This window comes from Peromyscus eremicus, chromosome X (genome assembly GCF_949786415.1).
Source record: "Peromyscus eremicus chromosome X, PerEre_H2_v1, whole genome shotgun sequence".
Classification (NCBI taxonomy): Eukaryota; Metazoa; Chordata; class Mammalia; order Rodentia; family Cricetidae; genus Peromyscus; species Peromyscus eremicus.
The window spans coordinates 112,393,574-112,417,550 of record NC_081439.1 but is presented as its reverse complement, the minus strand read 5'-3'; the positions used below and the strand labels follow the sequence as shown (position 1 = coordinate 112,417,550).

Sequence of the window (23,977 nt, the reverse complement as noted above, 5' to 3'; positions counted from 1 at the left end):
TTAGAAATCCTCGGGTGGCACTTAGTAATACATGAAGTATTTTCTTTGTCACAGTGGCTCCTTTATGACACAGAAAGGGCCTCCTCCATATGAGCAATTAGAGACAGTTCCTTGTACCTCTCTTTAGAAGGCACCCTTAGATTCAGGAGTTCTGGTTGTCCCTAGCATGGCTCAGGCACCCTATTTTTCCACTACTCTTGGTAGATTGGAGTTACCACAGTGGTAAGGCATTACTCTGACTGTAGACTAACAAACTGAATAGCACTTCACTGTATCTCATTCATAGCTTAGACCTCTAATACTCTAACTAAAGGTACGTGAGGTTCTCATTTTCCTGGGAATCTTTGTGCAAACCACTATAGACCTCAGTCTGAAGTCACAAACGTGCTCATTCTCTCTCCTAAAAATAACCAAGAAATAATCCTGTGTTTGTGTCTAGTAATAGCTGTAGTGGCGTTTCTTGTCTGAATTGTGAAATATAGCAAATAATTACTCTTTAACAGGACAGAGGTTATTTTTAACCTTCAAATCACTTTTTTAGTAGACACAAATGTATTTACTCCTTTTCCTGAAATTTCTAGTGGTTCTGAAGCCCTCTGAACATGGAGACCCACTGTGATAGTGCGTCACACATACAACATCTAAGTGACAAATTTTCTTTCCCACACAGGCATGTGCCTGAATATCTCCTCCCACTGTGTGTGTGTGTGTGTGTGTGTGTGTGTGTGTGTGTGTGTGTGTGTAACTAACTGACTATGTGTAACTGACTGTCTTCTAACCTTTCTTGAACTCACACGCCACTGTCATGAAATAGTTTTTCTCCATATCTTGGACCCACTAAATTCCACAGCCTAGTGACTCATTCCACCACTGAAAGGGGATGTTACCTGATCTTTCAAGGTGTTTCATACTTTCCTACTGCCTTGTTCCTGACAATGTAGAACACTCTTCTCTAACTTTATCTCTATTCCATGCCACTCTTATCACTGCCTGTAGAAATCTCATCTGTTACATACTAATACAAACAAGGATGTAAAAAAGAGAATGAAATAGAGGATCAGTAAGGAGACCAGATCACTATTTGTAACTCTAGAAGCTTAAACAAGTAGTATCTTTATTATTTTTTTTTTGTTTAATACAACAATTCTGTCTTGGACTGTCAAACTTTGTGTTTAAAGCTTCTTCCCAACATGAGGCTGGGACTGATGGGTGAAAGTATCAAGACATGTTTGATTTCATATAAGTAAAAACACTAACATCATAGATTTCCAGATGCAGGGTCACACCACAGAAAATGTGTTGGTAGTAAATTTGTTCCTTATGTAGTAGCTCAAGATCATTGCAAGAAGCTGGTGTCCTTGTGATCATTCATTGTACTCTGCCATTCTAAACTTGTTAGCTTTCCAGTTCAGCTAATATAAAGTGGCTTTTACTCTCCTACTCTTTGGACTTAAACATCATGATACTCCATATTCAATGCTCAACTTCAAGTACCAAATGCCATAAATATAGCAGCTATTATAGTTGGCTCAGTGACATCTTCAGGGAAGCATGTACTTAAGTCTCTTCACTGATTGTAGCTCACCTGTTCACATCTCATGAGCCTTATTCCAGCTATTCTCTATATGCTTAACTGTCTTGTGTTTCATTTGCCTATTCCAGTTTTCATGTGTATACTCAGCTGGTGGGAAAGGAGAAGAGAGTGGCAAATAGCCAAATGGGTCCTTCCAGTTATGTTCTTTATCTGATAAACGCAGTCGATTAGTGTTGTCTGTTGACTGCTGTATTACATGTCTTATATATCATGGAAGAGGGGTTAGAAAGGGAAATGTGACAGAAGTTAGGTCAGCTAATCTCCAGTCACTTGCAAGTAGATACATTTTCCAAAACTGGCAGTGTATATTAAACTATGCCTACCAAGATCTTTTGTAGATACATGTGTCCAGTATGGTAACTAATTATAGTTATTTATTTAAATACCAAGTGGATAAATTAAAATTATTTTCTGGTTATCAGGTATTTGGGCTATTTCACAAATAATAGTAGGAAATATTACACTGATTGTTTTATTATTTGCATACATTATACAAGTAGCTGCTGCTACTCTTAATTTCTTAAAATAAGTTAGTTCGGTGCTTCCTCAGATTTCATTAATTACCTGGTGGCTGTAGCTAGAGGTGCAAGTATCTTCAAGGAGTAAAAATCACCCTCTCCCCTAGATTTCATTGCTAACACATAATTGCTAACATATAATGAAATCACCTTAATACTGACAACTACATGCTTGACAACAACCCACTTCAGCACACTAATTAGAACATGTCCTATATCATGAGTATTTATGTCGCATTTTTCACACTTAAAAAAAATTGAGCCTTAGTAATATTATTAGCAATTATTCCCCTGGGGTCCATCTAGCTTCTCTGTATACTTTTTAATCCCCTCAACAGCAAAATCAGTAACCAGCCAGCATAAGCATCTATACATTCAAAATATCTTGGGTCCTCTCAGAGAACCTCTATTTGTTTTCACATATCCAGAAGACAGAAGTAGACAGGGATCGATGAGATCTGAACCCAGGCCTTTGTTCTGAGGATGGATGTTTTGACAGTATGTATACTGATAGTAATGAAAGAACACAAGGGAATTATCTTGGATCAAATCAGTCGTTTATTCATAAGCCTGTTTTCATCATTTGGGAATGAGGAGCTTGTACAGATTTTTGTGGTACCAATTTTATGCTTCCATAAGGGGCACTGCCCTGCTTCATGTTTGAAAATCATAAAATCAACACTCTTTCCCAAATGAAAAAGAACACTCAAAATTTCTGAAGACAACTGCATTAAAAACTGTCCAGTACAACTCATTGTCATTTCCAATGAGAAAATTGGAAGTTCTCAAAGAAATTTTCATGAATTCTGATCCCTGTCAAGAATCACTGAATAAATCAATTTATTATTGATCACCCGACTCTTATGAATGTATTTTACTTTTTTTTTTCATTTGTATATTGATATGAAGTGGTACATTCAATAGAAGCCTGTGTCATTACTCAGACTGTCCTCATGGGGGATAAGCATATTTGGGCCACATTTCAAAGGTATATTGTAGAGACAAAGTGACTGTATGCATTTCTTGATGCTGTTGGCTTTAAATTGGCACCAGCTATATGCCAATATAAGCTATGATATGTGATATCATTTACATAGTCACAGGCATGAAAAAGCAAAACCCATGAGGTATGTAATACACATCCAATCCATGTATTTTTCAATGGATTCAAATCAAGCCCCAAAGAAAGAACTTGTTAGTTACTCCATGCCTCCTAAATGCAAGCCCGTCCCATTATTTTGCCCTATAAATAAATAAACATAATTTAACGTGTTAAATTTAACATGTGGGAATGTTAAATAGTGGCTCTTCCTGATAACACTGGAGTAAACAACCTGTTGCTAAGACAAAGCTAGCTTTTGCTGACCAGAGCACATGTCTATTGCAAAACATTTTAATGGAGAATTCTCCATTAGTAGAGTCTGATCATGTTATAAGAAAAGGAAAGGCCAAAATACTGAGGATTTGAAGTCTGGATTAATGGCAAGGGAAGACTTGATTATGACTAGGTAAAAATTACAACATAATGGTATAGATTTGGTGTACCTAGGAAAATGGGGATTTAGAGACAAGATGATCAAAAGGTCTTAGCTGATGATTTCTACTGTTGAAACTGTTATACCATAAAATAAGGGGCTAGAGACAGTTGAAACATATCTGACATTTCGGGAGGATAGGAAACTTAGTGAGTCTCATGTATCCCAGGCTAGCCTCAAATTCACTATTTAACTGAGGATGTTCTTGAACTTCTGATCCTCCTGTTTCTAACTCCCAAGTACTGGTATTACATATGTATTACACTAAACTTGGTTTATATGGTACTGGGTATCAAAGACCTTCCCCTTCCCTGTTTTAGTAGCTCCCTATTATTTTAGTTTCATGGCCCTTTCTCCCAACTAGGTTCTACATGAGAGAAAACATGATACTTGTCTTGGTGGGGTCAATTTATTTAAAATCATTACAGGCAGTTTCTTATATTTCCTCAAAACACAGTTTCATTGTGTATGACTGAGTTAAGACTGCACTGAGGGATACCCACCATGTCATCCTAATGAATTCATCTCATAATAGGCTAATTTTTAATATAGAAATTGGGACTAGTGCTGTGATAAACTTCTTGATTTATAGAATGGGATTTTCTCACTGTATCTTCACAGGGTGATGAAATCAAGGAGTTTCTTGTGGTCTCTCTACTAGGAACATTAATTTCAGTTATGAAGGCTCTAGCCTCATGGCCTGATAATCTCTTAAAGGCACAACCCCTAAAGCCATCACTTTTAAGGTTAAGAGTTAAATTTAGGGATTTGATGAAAATGGGGCATAATAAAATCTATCATTTGTAGTTTTGTTTCTTTTCTGAAATTTTTTTAGACAAGATCTCGTGTAGCCCAAGATGGCTTTTAACTTGCTATATTGGTATGTAACTATATTGCTATAAAGCTAAGAATGGCATTGAGCTCCTTGCCCTCTGGCCTCCACCTCCCAAATTTTGGGAGTACAGGCATATACAACCACACCCAGTTCATGTACAGCCATGATCAGACCCACAGTTTCATGCACGGTAAATGAGCATTCTACTAACTGAGCCCCACCCTCAGCCCCATCATACTTGGTTATTGAAGCATTTCTGGAATAAGCAATGAAGCTGTTTTTAAATTTCATCTTCCTACATGAGAGTCTAATCATATTGATGAAAATAGTGGGATGGTAAACTCATGTTAATGAAAAGAGTACACTGTACAGGGTAGATGGTTTTAGTTCTTAGCATAGATGTACCTGGGGTAATCCATATGCACTGCTTTTCTGTAGGCTCTTGCACATTTCTGTTTTCAGAAGTAATAGGCAGAAATCAAGGGGTAGGCATGCCATTATGTTGGGAAAGTCCTGGGCACATTAATGAAGAAGATAACATTTGTGCTAGGCCTCAATCAAGCATAAATTTTCAGATTTTGAATAGTAGCCTGCTCTCTTTGTTTCTTCTATTCCTGATCCATTGTCACCTCCTCCATCTTAACTGTTCTGTCCTTAGTCTCAGAGTCTGAGTCAGTGTGTGTGTGTGTCCCTCTGTCTGTCTGTCTGTCTCTCTTATTGCAACAAAAGGAAAACATTCTGGTGTGCAAGAATGTGGAACCTTAAGAGGAATGAGAAGCACTTTTTAGAGAGTTTAGACATGATTTAGGTTTGGTACATTCAGTATTCAAGATGCATTAAAATGCAGTGAACAAAGTCAATGTTAGATTTTTCCTATTCAAAATACATTGGCAGTTTGAAGACATTCCGATGGATTTTTGTTCCATCTCTTGTGCCACTTACTACATTTTCAGGTTCCTTTTCCAAACAGTGGCTATGTAAAATTCTGTCAAAGTCTTCAGCCTGGAATGTGTTTATTCTTAAGTCAGATGAAGATGTATTGACTTGCCTGCCCTCTTTGCCTTGGCAAGAAAAATGCTGCAGTGCCCCCTTGTGTTGAGTGATGTCTAAAACACTCCTGATTGAACCCCAAAGCTGAGTCGACTCCACTAATATCCTGAAAGTATCTCTTTGAGGTTTTTTTGGGTGGTGGGGGATGGGGAATTTCTTTAAAATCAAGTACTAGGGTATCTTTGTAAGATCAGCCTAAACTTTCAAGTAAGATTTCTGTTTCATTCTGCTTGTTGAAAACTGGAACTTGCTCTCTACTCAATTGGAACAAAAATTTCCTCTTTTCAGAATTGTCCTAGTGGTCATAGATGTTCCCAGGATGACCTTGACCCAAGGGAGATTACTGGAATAATGGATGGATCTAACTCTTATTACCCACAGGCTGTCTGCTTTTCATTTGTTTTCCTTACTCAGCCTTTCCAGCATCCTATTTTTTCATGGGGATAGTGTATGTGTATGCAAAGTCATATAATTTATTTTGGAATTCCCCTCAAAAGATAAGATGCTCAAGTTTTGGTGCATAAATCCAAAGTCAATATCTGTACATATGTCATCATCTTCTTACCTGTGGGACTTGCCTCTTTTAGAAGAACTGTGGTTTGTGAACCAGGAACCTTGGTTTACATGAGCCTTAGAGCTGTTGCTATGGGACAGAGCCTAACCTTATTTATGTTGGGTAGCAGCACTCCTTAATCAGATGTCAGGGGTATATATTAACAAAGGTAGCAAATAAGAGTTAGTTATCAGGAACATAGGACAAGAGAACACAGAGATGGTAGGACCAGGACTGATAATTGTGCTGAACAATGAGCATCACCCTGGGACATCATATAAAACTGTGGTTGAGGGTTACTCTGGGAAGAAAGTTGTAATTAGATAAGATTACACACAATGTAGGAGGGGAGAAACTGTATGTGTGTAGGAGTTTTGGGAACCCTAGAAATCTTCTTGAAGTGGCAGTTCAAATTTGATTGGTCAACCATAAACTTGTGTAGTCCTACCTTTTGTTTCACCTTAAAGAATATTAGAACCAGTGAATCGTATATAAGATAGTGTAGACGAATTTCTAAATGGTCCTATTAAATACAAAACACCGAGCCAAGTATAGGGGTGAAAGCCTTAGAGATCAGGGACATAGGAATTGCCACCAGCCAACCTTACCTCACCAGCTCTGCAGCCTCCAAATGCGAGCTACTTCCTGTCTTAGCCGCGCCTTTATTGCTTTGCTGTTCTGCCCTCCCCTTGGCTATCTTAGCCCAGCTACCCTCACTTTCTTGTCACTGCCTGTGTGTACAGACCTCCAGGTCTCTATGGTTGGTACTGTCACCACGCTCGGCTCCGTTCCCTAGTGTGGCCTTGAACACACAAAGACCTTGCCTGCTAAGTGATTGGATTAAGGGCATGTGCTACCTGACTTTGTTTACTTAAAATGGCTTGCTATTTCCTCTCCCGGCAAACTTTATTTATTAACATACAAATAAAGTATCACCACATTTCAGCACAAATAAAATATCACCACAAGACAGTGGTAAAGCTTTTCCAATTCAATACCAATTCAGATTCTTCATCTTATTTCAGATGCTCCTGCAACTTGATTGCCTTCATTATTGTGCACATCACACCCTTACTGTTTAAGGTTTATTGACACCAAGCTAACTGTCCACAAGGCTGACTAGCGGCCTTGGATGCCTGTCCACACTCCTTATCACTGAAAGAATTAAAATGAAGGCGATATTTTACTCCCTCCAACTGTAGTCTGGACTGTGTTCTTTTTAAGTTTCATGTTACCTTGTTGTTAAACTTGGTCCCAGGCCTGCCTTTTCATTTTGTGTCTAGCCTCTTAGTAATTAGAATAAGGATCCACAACACTGATAGGCACTGCTTCCTGTGTATTTGAAATGGTTAATACTGTGTAGGGTACAAATACTTCTGGTTGGTAAGAAAGTGGCAAGTTGTTTTCTGGACAAACAAACGTTTGCACTGATATTTTGAATCTAAGGTTATTTGGTGGTTACTGATCCATTGTGACTTTCCTCTGCTTTGGGGGCAGAACTGCTTCCCTTGTTGCTGTGGTTTCTTTCTATTTCTTCCTATTGTCTCTATGTTCATCCATAACTTGGTATTTGTCCAAAATGTCTATGGGATTAGAATGTCTCACGTGGCAGAGACAAGGGAGAGAAATGAAATGAGATGAAAAGCCCACAAAAAGCAAGTTGATTTCTCATCCTAGGCTAGATGTCTGAGACAGAAAGGAAAGCAATAGCAACAATGGCTGGCTGTTAGCTGCAGAAACAAGGAAAAGGAGCAAGACTCTTTTTTGTCTAGCCTTGTGTGTCTTTGTCTTTTTCAACTCCCCATAAGTCCTCTGACCTAATAGGTTGTTCTCCCTTGACATGCATTACTGAGTTGGGAAATAGTTTCACTTGGGATCCACATCCAGTGCCATTCTCTGGTAAGCTGAGTGCTCTTGTAATTTCCTGTTTTCCTACAGTGGCTCCAAAGGGTGTCTCTCTTGTATAGTCACCTTTTAGCGACACTTCCTTTGGCATGATTTGTTCATGGGGTTCTTTTTTTTTTCCACTTAGAACATAGAATAATTTTATTTATTTATTTATTTATTTATTTATTTATTTATTTATCTATCTATCTATCTATCTATCTATCTATTTATTTATTTATTTGAGGTAGGATCTCATGTAACCCAGACTGGTTTTGAATGCCCTATTTAGCTGAGGCTGACCTTGAACTTTTGATCCTCTTGCCTCCACTTCCCAAATGTTGGGATTACATGCATGCACCACAACTTTACACACTGTGAAAACCAGTTTGTTGTTCTTGAATCCCTATATTGTGTGTTCTTGGGTTATGGGAAATAGTGCCAGTGGAATACAAGTGAAGCAAAGATCTTAGCAGGTGGGAATGTTTTGTGAATCTAAGGCACCAAAAAACACCTGGCAATTGTTTAGATAAAGTAAGACTTGAGCAGAGTTTTTAAAAGAAGAGCAAAATCAGAACTGTTAAGGAATTGCAGGTAGGAAGGAAATGCATTAAGGGAATTGCAGGTAGGAGGGAAATGCATTAAGGGCTGGGTCTCACTCACTGATCACCGGGACCCAGGTAAAAAAGCCAGAAAGGATAGTGTACATTTACAATCCTACAACTAGAAAGATGGAGATAGAAGGATCCCCGGAGCTCGTGGCTCAGCCAGCCTAGTTTAGTGAGCCACCTAATCCTGTAAGCTCTTCTGGGTTACCGGGGTTTGATCTATATGGTAGCTCAAAACCGTGTACAATTCCAGTTGCAGGGGAATCTCACACCTTCTTACCCCCTTGGGTACTAGGCACACATATGATGGACAGACATGCATATAGTAAAAAACATAAAGTAACAAAAATTTAAAAACACAGTACAAGATAGATGGCTCCTGAGAAATAGCACTCATGATTAAACTTTGGCCTCCACACATACACAAATAGCCCGAGACTCCCCACTTACATAGTAGAAAAGGAAAGGAAATACTATGAGAAGTTGAGATGGCAGAAAACACACAGACTCTTACATAACACAGGAGTTGGCTTTTACTTATTATATTTTTTCTTGTACTGCTATTGTTTGTAGTATTTATCCTATAACTTGTCTGAGAGCAGTATTCTGCTTTATCTTTTGGTTTGGTCCATAGTTGATGCTATCTATAGCTGACTAAATGTGAGTAAATATTTTGGTTAGTAAGTGAGTAAACATATTTAATAGTTAGCAGGACTGTCTACAAAATACTAAGAGGGGTTACAGTAGGAAAGGAGAATACCAAAAACTATATAACAAACACGTGATTTCTCAAGAGAAAACAGTCTTTTTTTTTTTAAGAGAACATTCTTTAACGAAATAATCATATTTAACTTCTGGAATGATCTGTGCATTGTTTTTGGCTATGTCTTACTAGTAGCACTAGCATAGTCATTTTACAAGAGAGAAAAACATGTTCTGCCAAATCTGTCTCTCAGAAAGGCTTCAAAGCTTGAATAGTTCATGGGAACAATTTGCTAGTCTAGAGAATTCTTCCCGTTTTGGTCAGGGGCCTCCTATGGAGAGATTTATGTGCAGTGTATGTCAAGAGGCGAGGTAATGGCATTTCTCTGCTATACAATGACTTGGACGTTTGCTGAGTGTAGAAATGCACCTTTAATCCAGGCAGGGAAAAAAGAAAGTCTGCTCCGATCCAATCATTTTGAAAAGCCATGCACACTGAGGCTGGGAACAAACATAATGACAGGATTTAATTGCTAATGCTCTAGAGGCAGTGTGCCTCTTGATGTGTTGACCTTTAACCCAAACTTGGAAGAGTAAAAAAAAAGGAGGGGGTGGTTACTTCTCTCCTTTCATCAGCCCTCACTTGCTGACTCCCTAGACCTGATCCTGCCAGCTTTCAACCCAGTCGACACACACCTAACATTTGTTTTGTCCTCCATTTTCATTGCTTGCTTCCAGCTTGGGGGACAGATTGAAGATGATCAGAAAAACACAAAGGAAGAGGGGAGGGCAGTAGGAGAAGGAAGTGGTGTAAGCTGTTGACAGCTTCTTAGAAGCAGGAGGCAGAATTACAGCTAGTGAAATAAGAGACTCTCCCTACCTGATGTTACTACCATCCATCCCCTCGGGATTTTATGGAGGATGTGTATTTTAATATTTTTAGTACATTTCATTTATTTTGTGAATGTGTGAGCATATGCATGCCACTACACATGTGGAGGTCAGAGCAATTCTGGGGAGTAGCTCTTTCCTTGAGATTGAACTCAGATTGTCAAGCATGGTAGCAAGTCCCCTTACCAGCTGAGCCATCTCTCAGACCCACATTTTCCCATATTTTAATCCTCTATTCACATGTCATCTTTATTTTCATAGATTTCACTTTTATGTGTGTGCGCGGTCCTGTCTGTAGATATGTGTACATAAATGCGGGTGTCCAAAGAGGCCAGAACATAGACTCATATCCCCTGGAGCTGGAGTTACCATCAGTTGTAAGCTACCTGACATGAGTGCTAGGAAATGAATTGGGTCCTCTCTGCCAAAGCATTAAGCATTCTTCAGTGCCTAGCCAGCTCTACAGCACCATTTCATCACTTCAGGTATTCAGCTCTGCTTTTTCCCCCCTTACATGTTTACTTTGGAATGAACAGAATCTTCCAACAAATTAAGAATCAAAGCTTCTTCTATTATGCATTGCACCGGGACAACTGGGCAGCTGAATGTACCTGGAAGAAACCAAATTGTGATGATGAGGACCACTATACATGCACAACCATGATCCCAAGGCAGTCCTGTAGCTTGGAACTGCTTAGCAAGGTTACCAATCCATTTGCTCTCTGGCTGTTTTACAAAACCTTCAGACCTTCTTCTCTTCGGATGTTTTCACAGTTTTCCCTGAAATGTAATTTTGTTTATTCTTTCTCATATCTCAAACACCTAGAATCTATTTGCTCTCTCTTTGAGACTCTGCTATATTATCACTACCAGGTCTTCACGAGTCCCCAACTCCTTTGGGGAGGTTTTTCCCCCTCCCTCCTTCCCTCCCTCCCCTCCCTCCCTTCCTCCCTCTCTCCTTCTCCCTCTGTATGTGCATGTGTACATGTGCACATGTATATGCATATATGTATTATGTACTTGCAAATGGGGGTGAAGGAACCTCAGTTACTGCTCTTCAAATGCTGCCTGCCTTCTATTTTGAGACAACATCTTTTAGAAACATAGGGCTTACCAATTAGGCTAGGCTGGCTGACCATCAAGTCCCAGGGATCCTTCTGTCTCTACTTCTCCACTGCTAAAATTACAAGTAGGTACCATTATCTTTAGTTTTTGTTTTTTTTTTTTTTTTCTTTTTTTTTTCAGGGTCTTGGGGATTTGGATTTATTAGCTGTGAAGGTTGGCTTTCTTGAAGACTCCTCTTTTTTTAATTTTATAATTAATTTAATTTTACATATCAGCCACGGATTCCCCTGTCCTCCCTCCTCCCACCACACCACACCCCCCCACCCTCCCCCCAGTCCACTCCCCATTCCCACCTCCTCCAAGGCAAGGACTCCCCTGGGGATTCAGCTCAGCCTGGTAGATTCAGTTGAGGCAGGTCCAGTCCCCTCCTCCCTTCACCTAGGCTGAGCAAAGTGTCCCAGCATAGGCCCTAGGTTCCAAAAAGTCAGCTCATGCACTAAGGACAGGTCCCGGTCCTACTGCCTGGGGGCCTCCTAAATAGTTCAAGCTAATCGACTGTCTCACTTGTCCAGAGGGCCTGATCCAGTTCCATGGGGGCCCCTCAGCTATTGGTTCATAGTTCATGTGTTTCCACTAGTTTGGCTATTTGTCCCTGTGCTTTTTCCAATCATGGTCTCGATATCTCTTGCTCATATAATCCTTCCTCTCTCTCGCCGATTGGACTACTGGAGCTCCACCTGGGGCTTGGCCGTGGATCTCTGCATCTGCTTCCATCAGTCACCAGATGAGAGTTCTACCACGACAGTTAGGGTGTTTGGGCATCCAATCACTAGAGTATATCCTTACTTTTGTATATGGGTTCTGGAGATTAAATTCAGGTCCTTGTGTTTGCATAACATACAATTAACCAAGTAAGCTTGTCCACCCCTCCACCACCACCATTTTTTTTATAATTAGCATCATCTTACAGCCTATATGTTTTTTTTTTTGTGTGTGTGTGTGTGTGTGTGCGTGTGTGTGTGTGTGTGTGTGTGTGTGTGTATATATATGTTTTTTATTTTTTTAGGTGCTGGGTACTGAACCCACAACCTTGCATATGCTAGACAAGCACTCAACTATTGAGCTATATCCCTACCCTATATGTAAATTTTCAACTCTGATACAGTGAATGTTTTATAAGAGTCTGGACTTTGTATTTCTTTACAATGTTGTATACTCACAACTATACAGTGCTTTGCACTGTTCCACATGTATATGTGGACTATGAATGAATGTATAGTCACTTTTGAAAATGCTCATGGGCTTTTGAGAATGCCCTTTCTCATTTACAAAACCCACCATATTCACATACTTTTCAAGTTCACATTTTAAGGCACACTAATCAATTGTTGGAGGAAGCCTTTTATTTAGAATATATTGAGAAATCCAATGTGCTTTATTAATTATACTTACTCATTAAGTATATTGTACCTGGAATGAAAATTTTATAGAAGAGTCCTCAAAGACAACGTTGATGATCATTTTTTCAGTACATTTAACAGAATTTGATAATGCCATTGGCCTTTTCCTAAACCCAGCAAGATACTCATAATTTAAAAATAAATGTAAATTGAAGATGTTTTCATTTTTCGGAGGTTTTGCTTGGGCTCATTAGAGATAGCCACAACTTTAAACTCCAGTGGAATGTATCTGATTTTATCATTTCCACTCACTGCATACATGGGCTAGGTTACTACCTTTTAGATCCTTCATAATTTCTATCCAGTGAGGTAACTAAGCAGGGCTTCTTTGCATATACTACCTATATTTTTGGCCTCTTCTCTCAAATGTTTTCTGAATGTTCTGAGGGCTGGGAGTATATCTCAGTGATAGAGCACATGTCTGGCATGTGTTGAGGTATTGAGTTCAATTCCCAGCATAGCAAAAGAAAAAAAAGTGAAATAAGGTAATTAAAACTTAACATCTCTTATGACAGTTGGGCTAGGCAGCAGTCTATGAGTATAGTAGAATATCACTAGACATCATTTCACGAGCTTTTTTTTTTTTTTCATTGTCAGTCATGTTTGGTTCTATCCTAGGTCTCTGGGCTACCCAGCCTTCTGGGTCCTGGCCCTCCAGGCAGTGTCAGGGTTAAGCTGCCTCTCATGGTATGGATTTCAAGCTGGACCAGTCATTGGTTGGCCACTCCCATAATTTTTATGCCACCTTTACTCTAGCACATCTTGTAGGCAGGGGACATTGTAGGTCAAAGGTTATGTGGCTGGATTAGGGTCCCAATCTCTCCAGTGGATTTCTTGCCTGGTTACAGGAGACGGCTGGTTCAGTCTCAGTATCTCCCATTGCTAGGAGTCATAGCTAGGGTCACCCTCAAAGATTTCTGGGAGTTTCCATTGCACCAGGTCTCTAGCTGTCCCACAGATGTTCCCTGATTCCAGTTGTCTCTCTCAGTACTCTCTCCCCCTCCTTCCACCTGATCCCTCCTATTAATCATCAGAGAGGCTTTCACATAGCAATTTGATGGATATAGATGCAGAGAGCTACAGCAAAACATGAGGCAGACCTCAAGGAATCTTGTGGAAGAGGGGGAGGAATGATTGTGGGAGTCAGAGGATTCAAGGACATCACAAGAAAACTCACAAAAACAACTAACCTGGTCTCATAGGGGCTCACAGAAACTGAACTGACAACTAGGGAGATTGCATGGGACTGACCTAGGACCTCTGCATGTATGTTATAGTTGTGTACCTTGGTCTTGTGGAACTCCTAACAGTGAGAGTAGGGGCAGTCTCTGACTCTTTTCCCAGCTTTGGGACCCTACTCCTCATACTGGGTTGCCTCATACAGCCTTAACAGGTGAGGAAGTGCCTAGTCTCACTACAACTTGATATGCCATGGCTGGTTGATACACATGGGAGATCTGTCCTTCTCTGAAGAGAAAGGAGGAGTGTAGTGGATAGGGGGTGAGAAGGGAGGTGGGGGGATGGACTGAGAGGAGAGGGGGAAGGGAGAGGAAACTGATCTGGCTGGAGAAAATAATTAATTAAAAACCCAACTTACCATTTTTGCCACACCAACTTCTACACATTAACCTTAACGTAGTGAGATAAACAAGTACTTGATTTTATTACAGATGATCACAGTTACATAATTGAAGGACAGACAAATAGTACTTTTTCATAGTCATTGTATGGAAATAACCTTCTAGAATTTGTGTATTTACCTCCAAACTGTGGCTCCCTCCTTTTTAATTTTGGAGTTTTTGAAACAGTCTTACTCTGTATCCCAAACAAGCCAGAAACTGACTATATAGCAAAGGATGGCCTTGATCATGTGGCAATCCTCCTGCCTCAGTCTTGCAAGTGCTAAGGTTACAGGCATAAGCCACTACACCTGGCTTGTAAATCCCTTTGTATCAAGATATAGCTGTTGGTTATGTTATGACATAAATATTTTACCACAACACTTGAAAGAAAATAATTCCATCCAGTTCCTTTCTTCTTACACACACACATACACACACACCACACACACACACACACACACACACACACACACACACACACACACATACACACACACACACACACACACACACACACACACACACACACACACACATAAACTGTGTTGGGGAAATCCTTTCTCTTATTTGTGAATCCCAGAGATGTAGCGTAGGTCATCAAACTTGGTATCAAGCACTCTTGCCTGCTGAGCCTTATTTTCTGCACCTAGTTTCCTTCTTTTTATTACTTTCTTATAATGAACTCTTGGAGAATGAAGATTTTGTATTTAAAATACAGTCTTTTGCCGGGCGGTGGTGGCGGTGCACGCCTTTAATCTCTGTGAGTTCGAGGCCATCTTGGGCTACAGAGTGAGATCCAGGAAAGGCGCAAAGCTACGCAGAGAAACTCTGTCTCAAAAAACAAAAACAAACAAACAAAATACAGTCTTTTATTTTCAACTTTTTCTTTCTCTTGAAATAATGAAAGCATGAATGGTGGAAAATGTAAATGCAGCATAGAGTGTTTAAATATTGCCACAGCAGCACAAATCCTGTTAAATTACCTTAATGTAAAATTAATAACTTGGCCTTTTGGTGTTCTTGGGCTTTGTAGACATTGAGGGCAGATTACTTACTCAAGCAGTGGCGCTACAGAATGAGTTCCAGGAAAGGCGCAAAGCTACACAGAGAAACCCTGTCTCAAAAAAAAAAAAAAAAAAAAAGAGAGAGAGAGAGAGAGACAAGCCAGTCACATGTTTGACTTGAATTGGAGCCCGAGAAATTTGGTATCTCTTTCTCAAACTAACTCCCCCTCTCTCTCTCACAACACATACACACACACACACACACACACACACACACACACACACACACACACACACTTTCCACCATGGGTATGTGTTATGTCCAGTCCTAGAAATAGCACCAAAAAGGTTTTTCCCTAGATCCTTTGTTCTCATTGGAAGGAAAGTGCTCCTCAGTTGTGATTTGCGCAACTAGTGGTTATTTGAGTATGGATTTAGCAGAAGTTTTCCTTGGTATTCATAAAGACGGCATGCTGAGCTAGCTAACAGCACAGGCAAGACTAAGGAGGAATATTAACTATTTAGGGGAAAACACAACTTCCAATGAACTCTTAAAAATACTTTCCGATGCAAATATTTGTACTGCTGACATACTATTAATTCAAATTTTCTCCACATTACTTGGAAATTTCTAGTTTTCAGTAATTGAATATATCTGATTCTTCTTGACTATTTTTGTAAAAATTGTTTTGGATTCTCAAGATTGACCCTGGCCCTTTTTGCATTCTAAGCATGTACTATAACACATTGCTATACTCCAGCTTCCCCATTGGGTTTGAGTAGAGAGAGCTAACTTGGGTAAAGTGGCAGAGCTGGCTACAGAAATCATTCTACCCTATATTTGATGGTTACAAAGTTGTTATTCTTCAACTTTTTTTTTAAAGATTTATTTATTTATTATGTATACAGTGTTCTGTCTGCACATATCCCTGCAGGCCAGAAGAGGGCACCAGATCTCATTACAGATGGTTGTGAGCCACCATGTGGTTGCTGGGAATTGAACTCATGACCTCTGGAAGAACAGTCAGTGCTCTTAACCACTGAGCCATCTCTCCAGCCCCTATTCTTCAACTTTTTTAACGAAGGGTGAAATGTATGTTGGTTCCTTAGTGCTAAGTAAAAGAATGTGGTCTCACTGGATTTGCAATGAGGTAAATTTACTCTGAGTATCCCATGTATGAATTCCTCTACACATCAAGCAATAGTCATCTGTGCTCCTGTTTGCTTAGACATTTATTTTGGTTGTCATGTGAGATCATTCTGTATATGTATATACCTATGATACTGTTCAGTATGCTTTTTTAGCTATATCTTAAAAGTCTTCGAAACGTTTCATGATTTCCATTGGAAAGGTGAAGTTAATCAGAATAGAATCTGATATTAAGGTGAAAAGGAGATTAGTGTATAAGAACGGAGTTTGGGTTTTATATAAACATTTCTCTCATAACTTAAAGAACTTTTCCTTGGATTTTTTTAAAATCATGGTCTTGCATTGTTAATTAAGTTTTCTGTTCTCTTGCAGCTATAGATTTCTTTCTAAAGATATTGGTTAATCACTAAAGGGCTAGACACCCAGAACATAAAGAATTTTTAGTATAGAACCAACATTAGAAATAGTCATTGTGTATAAAAAATAATATACTATTTCTTTGTCTCTTTAGGTAAACTTGAGAAGCAAATTGAAGCTACAAGATTGTTAGTAATTCAAGCTACGTGTATTTTATTTGCTAAGAAAACAAGTATGGATCCCGTATTGATCCATGCTCAAGTCCAAATGTGGAGTGCAAAGGCAGGAATGTCTAAGTCAAGAACTGCATTCATTGAAACAGTAGTAGGAAAACGGGAAGTTAAACTCCTTCTTTATTTCATCACTGGGAGGATTAAAGCTTTGCAGCTAAAGAATAATATTAAAAGTGTGGTCCTTAAAACCTATGATGAAGACCAGAATTACTTACATTTAACTTTTAAAAACAACGATTTCTTGTTTGTTGAGAAACTAACCTCCACGGATGCCAGACAGCTGAAGAGATTCCTAGATAGAGTCTATGAAAGAAATCTTCGTACGTCCAGGAGAAGTCATAGAGAGAGAGCTGATGGTCCAAGCACAAGCAGACACTCTTTACCACTGAAAGTTCGTTCAGAAGCAAGCAGTAAATGCTTCGGATTGGGGCAAGAAAGTGGAGCACCAGGGCTTTGTGAGTTGCCTTTGTTTTCATCCTCATTAACCGCACTTAATAATGGAGGGTTATTAGAAAATCCGCTTGTAAAGAGGAAAAGATCCTCGCCCGATTCGGACAAGAATGGAAAAGAAGACTTCCTGGAGGAGAGTAATAATGAAATTGAGGCAAAGTCCGTGGTGTCTGTATACGATGATAAAGGGAAAGGAAGGGATTTAGGAGAGGCAGGACAGAGTCAACTAGGATTAGGATTTTCATTTGAGATCGATTATCCTGAGGAGCCTGATTTGGATGTTTGTGATCTTTATGATCTCATTAAAAAATTATTTTCACCATTTCTGTTAAGATCGCACTGTCTGGAGAAAGGCATAGAGTGGCACGAGCAGGTGAAGACACTCTTACTGTATCCAGAGAAAGCATGGCAAGGTCTGCCTAATGTGGGAAACACCTGTTACATAAATGTAGTATTGCAGTCTCTGTGCTCAGTTCCAGTGTTTGTTAATGATTTGTTCAATCAGGGTTTCCCATGGATCAAACCTCCAAGAGATGATTTTAACATGCCCTTGATGCAACTGCTTGTTTTGAAAGATATTTACAGCATGAAAACTAGGGAGAAGTTACTTATCAAGATTACAAAAGCCCTCCCACAGTTTGGAGACGTATTCACTGCTGACAGGCAGAGTGATGCTCATGAGTTTTTAAGTCTCTGTTTAGTTCAGTTGAAGGAAACTGTACAAAAGTTGACCATATTGTGGCAATCTGAGAATGAATCTGGGGGAAATAATTTACTTACACAGATTTTTGCTGACCATGCTATTACCAACAAAATACCTGTTTGTCCTGTTGCTAATAATTTTGAATTTGAGTTGTTGAGATCTATTTTTTGTAAAGGTTGTGGCCTGGCTGTTCTCAGGAAAGAACCGAGTAGTTACCTCTCCATCAACATTCCTCAAGGATTGAAAGGTCACAACTTGTCTATCCAGTCCAGTTTTGATCATTTTTTTAAAGCAGAAGAACTTGACCATAGATGCGAGAGGTGTATGCACAACAAATCTATTGCATTGCACAAGTTTTCTCGACTACCCAGGATTATTATTATTCATCTGAAGCGCTATAGCTTTAATGAGTCATGGGTAATGAAGAAGGATGAACAGAACATCATTATTTCCAAATTTTTAAAGCTGTCCTGTCACTGCAACAAAAACACAAAACCACCTCTGCCCGTTCGCGAAAATGAACAGGTTAAGGATCTTGACTTACTAAAACCTCTTCATGAGTTGGGTTCTGAAATATTCAAATCGTCATTTAATTCAATGATGACCTCACAATTCAATGATTTCCCAACTGCAAACGTCAGATCAACCAAGGAGTCGGAACCACAAAATATAAAGAGAGACTCTAAAGTACTGAATGGAGAAGTGCAGCAGGAAGGTCAGGGAAAGGGTGCCACAGCAAGTGTAATTAGGTCAGAGTTGACAAATGAGACAGAAAAACTCAAGAATCCTGAGAAAGCACGTAAATTTAGTAAGCTAGATTCTGGTAGCATCAGCAAGGGTACTAAACATGATGACCTCAAATTTACAGAAAGACCCCCAAAGTACCAACAGGCCCAGAAATGTTATAAAGAGAGAAATGATAAACGGACCTCCCGGGAGGCAGTTACTCAAAGCCGTAAACCAAGGTCCCTGAAACAGACAGAGAACCTCAGAAAACCTGCGGAGTCACATACCCAGAATGACAGTCTGAATTCACAGGGCTCACTAGGTTCCAGCAAGAAGCCAGGAAACAAAGATGTTTTAGATAAGAAGACAAAGCCTACAGGCAAGGTGGACCCACAAAAGCCTAATGGAAGTGAGGGAAATGGTTACAGGCTCATTAATATTATCAGCCATATTGGGAGCAGTCTCCATGGAGGCCACTATATCAATGATACCTTTGACTTCAGGAAGCGGCTTTGGTATACCTACAGCGATCCACAGGTGACAAGTACACAAGAGGACTTTGTGCTTAAGGCTAGGCTTTCCACTGGGTATGTCTTCTTCTACATGCAAAATGAGATCTTTGAAGAGTTTTTGGCAAGGGAAACTCAGTCTCGCAACACGTCACAGTAGTAATACAAGGGACATATGTCTCACAGCATATACCTACCTGAATGCCTCACTCACTCAAACTGGATTGAGAAGGACAGATAATTAGCTTAGGACCAGTATCTCAACAAACATTTACAGAGAAATCGCCTTTCTAACTCTGACGGTGTCAATCCCATAGTTACAGCTGATACTAATGAGTGTTCTTCTCATACAAGACTGGAACTGGAACTATGTCTTTTGTATACTTTTTTTGTCAGAAAATAGATTTATTATTGATAGTGAAGTTTTCAGTATTCACTACGGAAGTTGCATAACCCAAGGTTGCCTTTATATTGATAAAAAGGCCTAATTCTACTTGCAATCATAAACATTATTCCAGTAATAGAGGTACATTTTCTCTCATCTTGGTCTTCCTTCTTGCATGATCACCATAATAAGTTATAATGAAAAGCTCTTATATAATCAGAAGAATAAAGCTCACATCCATACAGCCAACAGTTTAGGCGAGTCTATCTAGCACTGTTACCCCAGCCCGGTGCTTTATCTTGCTGTCTCTCCATTTGGAATGGTTTAGTGTCCCTCTCCCCTCCCAGCTTTCTTACAGTGGAGATCACTAAATGGTGGAGCCCAGAATAAAGGGAGAAGAGAACACTTTATGTCCACAGAAGTTGGATAGCTCTGGATAACTGCTTGTTAACTGCAGCCCTTTCTAGTTCCTTATGGCATCTGGTTTCCTTGGCTCTAGTGCCATGTCTTCAGCTACTCTTTTCAACTCTTCATCAGAAACAGAAGCACCATTCACAATACTGCTGAGATTTTGAGCCAGAGGGAGAGGATACCATCATCTGGTCAATTATATTTTCTGAAAGCTGGATGGATTCCTTCACAATGGATTCCTTTTCTCATTTGCCTCAAAGGTGCTGCTCTGGCTTCTGTCCCCACAAACTCTGAGCATGGACCTGCATGCTCATCAGGGCCCTAATGGAAGCCTAGGCTCCTCCCTTGCCCACCAGGAGTAAGGCCACGACCTTTACCTTTTATATTCTGATGCAGTGTTTTAAGAGTGTGACCCGATCACCACCACCAGGAAGACATGACATCATGGGATATGTGGACTCTTCTGCAGACCTACTAATCCCCAAATTTAGGACAGAGGGCAGCAATCCAATGGAGATTATAATGTTCAATTAGCTTTAGGGTCACTGCTTTAGTATATAGAATTTCTTTTGCTGTTATGTTACATATTTTAGTTGCTTGTTACATAGAAAATTTTTATAGCCTTTTTATTTCTTTTATATGTGTTTTTCCTATGAAAACACAGAAATACTCTTGCTAGTCATTGACTTGGTTCTGTACTGGGTCATGCCAACTGTATTCAACTAAATCCTGGCAATAAGCATTAAATGTGGCTGATAAACTTTTGAATCCTCTTGGACATGTGTAGATGATACTGGACATCAAACAAGCCTTCACATTAGCCACTAAAGCTCCCCTTTTCCTTAGTGGCAAAGGTGCTGGATATTCTCAGACTTTGATCTTGAGGATGGGGAAGCTGGTTTGTACTCAAGGAATTGGCATGTTTTTCGATTTGTCAGCTAGCAAGTAACCTGCTGGATTTTGGTGATCTGAGCCTACTTCACCATTTTGATCTTCCCAGAAGGGAATATTGAGTCACATCAAAGGAGTTTTCTTCACCAGGACTTGATCTGCAAAACTGAACAGTTTTGAGCATTCAACATTAGAAGAGGAATTATGGATTTCTTTTTCATCTTTTTAGCATGGTATTCTGTTCCTTGAATTAGTACATAATACCTGCTTTAAAGTGGACTTTAAAGACCTGAAAAATCTTACTTAAGTAACAAGCTTTGATAAACATGAAAAAAATGTCTCTGGAGATAATTTGAAGTGTGGGGAAAGCAACATGCATCCTAGGTGTGGTGATATTCTGTAAACTCAGTAATCAGACTTAACACTGCTAATGCTAAGCATGTGTTCTCTGGAATGTCTTCTCTTGCCTTTGAAGCAATGAGTATAACTTTTATACCTGTATTGGAGTAAATGACTTGATTGTATAGTATGTTTTATTACATACACAGAAAAATGGGTTTTCAGTCCTACCTTTGCCATTATGCATTTACCACTAGTATATGGGGTAGTTTCAGTATAGTGGTATTAAATCCATTTTATTGAGAGTTTTTTTCCCCTTTTTTTGAATTCAGAGATGTACTTGCGTATGCTTCCCAAGCGCTAAGATTAAAGGCATAGGCCACCATGTCTGGCTTTGTTAGTGTTATTTCTAGTGGCCTTTAATGGGGTGAATTCAAATTTAGTGCTACTAGGGAAGTTAGATAATGCCCTTTTGTTCATGTATATGAGTGCTCTATCTTCATGTATGTCCGCATATCAGAAGAGGGCATGGAATCTCACTATATTTGGTTGTGAGCCACCATGTAGGTGCTGGGAATTGAACTAAGGACTTGTGGATGCACATCCAGTGCTTTTAACTGATGAGCCATCTCTCCAGACCTAGACAATGCCATTAAGGAGAAACCAGATTTAAAGGCCTGAGATTCTCTTCCTTTGGGTAGTGTAGAACCTAGTAGGAAGTCTAAATGAGGCCTGAAATTTGCTGAAATGTGGGTAGCAGGAGTCTTTTAGATTGAATTGCTTTCAGAGATAAAGCTGTTATAGACAGAATGAGGAATTGTTCAATTTCTCTGATACTGAGACAATTGAGGATAATGTTGGGAGTTCATGTAGAGACTGAAACTCCCAATAGTTGGGCTTCTGAATTCCAGTCTATTGGCCTCTAGTTAATTCTGAGTCCATACATAGACTTGAGAACAGGAAAGCACAAGTGAAGGTGTTGGAATTTTTATAGGAGGATTTTTTTATTTTTATTTTATTTTTTTAAGACAGGGTCTCACAGTGTAGCCTTAGGTGGCCTGGAACTCAGAGACCTGCTTTCCTCTGCCTCCCAAGTGCCGGGATTAAAGGCATCCATCATAACACCTGGCCAAAGAATTGTTTTATGAGGTACAGAAGGTTAACATCTTTACGTTTGAGATTGAGGGATTGTTTTGGTAGGGAGTTTATATACTGGAAATGTTCTTTAGCATGTAGCACTTGTAAGTATAGGGCAGTTAAAGGAGGAACAAGGAAGAGAGAAGAGGAAATTTTCAGTTCACTTATAGTTTGTATACTGCCTATGTGTTGTTTCAAATAAAATACCAAAAAATGTAACAGTGACTCAGTGGTTATTTATCACAGGTGTAAACAGTTTCTCTAATTTATGGGTCATATTCCCAGGTAATCCCAGGGGCAAAAACATGTTGCTTCAGTATTTTCTGTTTGATTTATAACAGGTTAACACAAAGAGCCTAAAACAACACAAAGTTGTATTATGCTATCATTTTAGAAATCAGGAGTCCAGGTTTGGTATCAGCAGGCTGAAACCAAGTTGTCAGCAAAGCTGCAATCTTTGATGTTCTAAGGACAGAATTAGTCATGTTCTCTCTCGTTGAGGCTGCCCACAGCCTTTGGCACTTAGCCTCATTTCTGGATCTTCAAAGTCAGCAATGTTGGGCTGAGTTCTTCACAAAGAAACAGCTGGTTCTTTCTCTGTTTGTGTTTTCCACTTTTAAGAAGCATTATGGTTAGGCTAGGCCCATCCAGATAATCCATGATAGCACTATTCAGGTCAGAAACCTAAGTTATCACTGCCTGTAACATTTGCTACCAGTAATTAGGATGAGGACATCTTATGTGATTCTCTACCTTCCATGCATGGCCAATAAAAGTGAAGGAAACCCACCACAAAGGCTGAGTGCCTTAGACTGATGAAGTACAATTTGGGTCGTTCATACCCTGTTAAGACATCAATGCTGCTGAGAGTGTTTTTTTTTTTTTTTTTTTTTTTTTTTTTTTTTTTTTTTTTTTTTTTTTTTTGGTTTTTCGAGACAGGGTTTCTCTGTGTAGCTTTGCGCCTTTTTCTGGAACTCACTTGGTAGCCCAGGCTGGCCTCGAACTCATAGAGATCCGCCTGGCTCTGCCTCCCTAGTGCTGGGATTAAAGGCATGCGCCACCACCGCCTGGCATGAGAGTTGTTTTTTGAAGAACAGAGAAAGATAATAAGGTAACTAAAGAACTAAAGAAAGGTAACTAAAGAACTCTGACCATAACATGAATTAGAAAAAATAAGGATTATAACTACTTTGTGTATTCCTATTTATTATATCCAGCAGTTATCTGTGTGTGTGTATGTGTGTGTGTGTGTGTATATATATATATATATATATATATATATATATATATATATATATTCACTTTTAGTATTCTATCTAGTTCCTATTTCTGAGTTTATGCACAAGTTTATTGTAGGTTAACTTT

General features: G+C 39.4%; 1 protein-coding gene across 1 annotated transcript in view; it reads left to right on the top strand.

Annotated features, from left to right (window-relative positions):
• Usp26 (ubiquitin specific peptidase 26) overlaps window positions 1–20,032 on the top strand; it is a 40,201-nt gene extending 20,169 nt beyond the window's left edge. The window contains exon 5 of the mRNA XM_059250413.1: window positions 16,983–20,032. Within this exon, the coding sequence (XP_059106396.1) occupies window positions 17,063–19,609 (2,547 nt within the window). The 5' untranslated portion in view covers window positions 16,983–17,062 and the 3' untranslated portion in view covers window positions 19,610–20,032. The remainder of the gene's footprint in view (window positions 1–16,982) is intronic.
• Window positions 20,033–23,977: the final 3,945 nt, after the last annotated feature.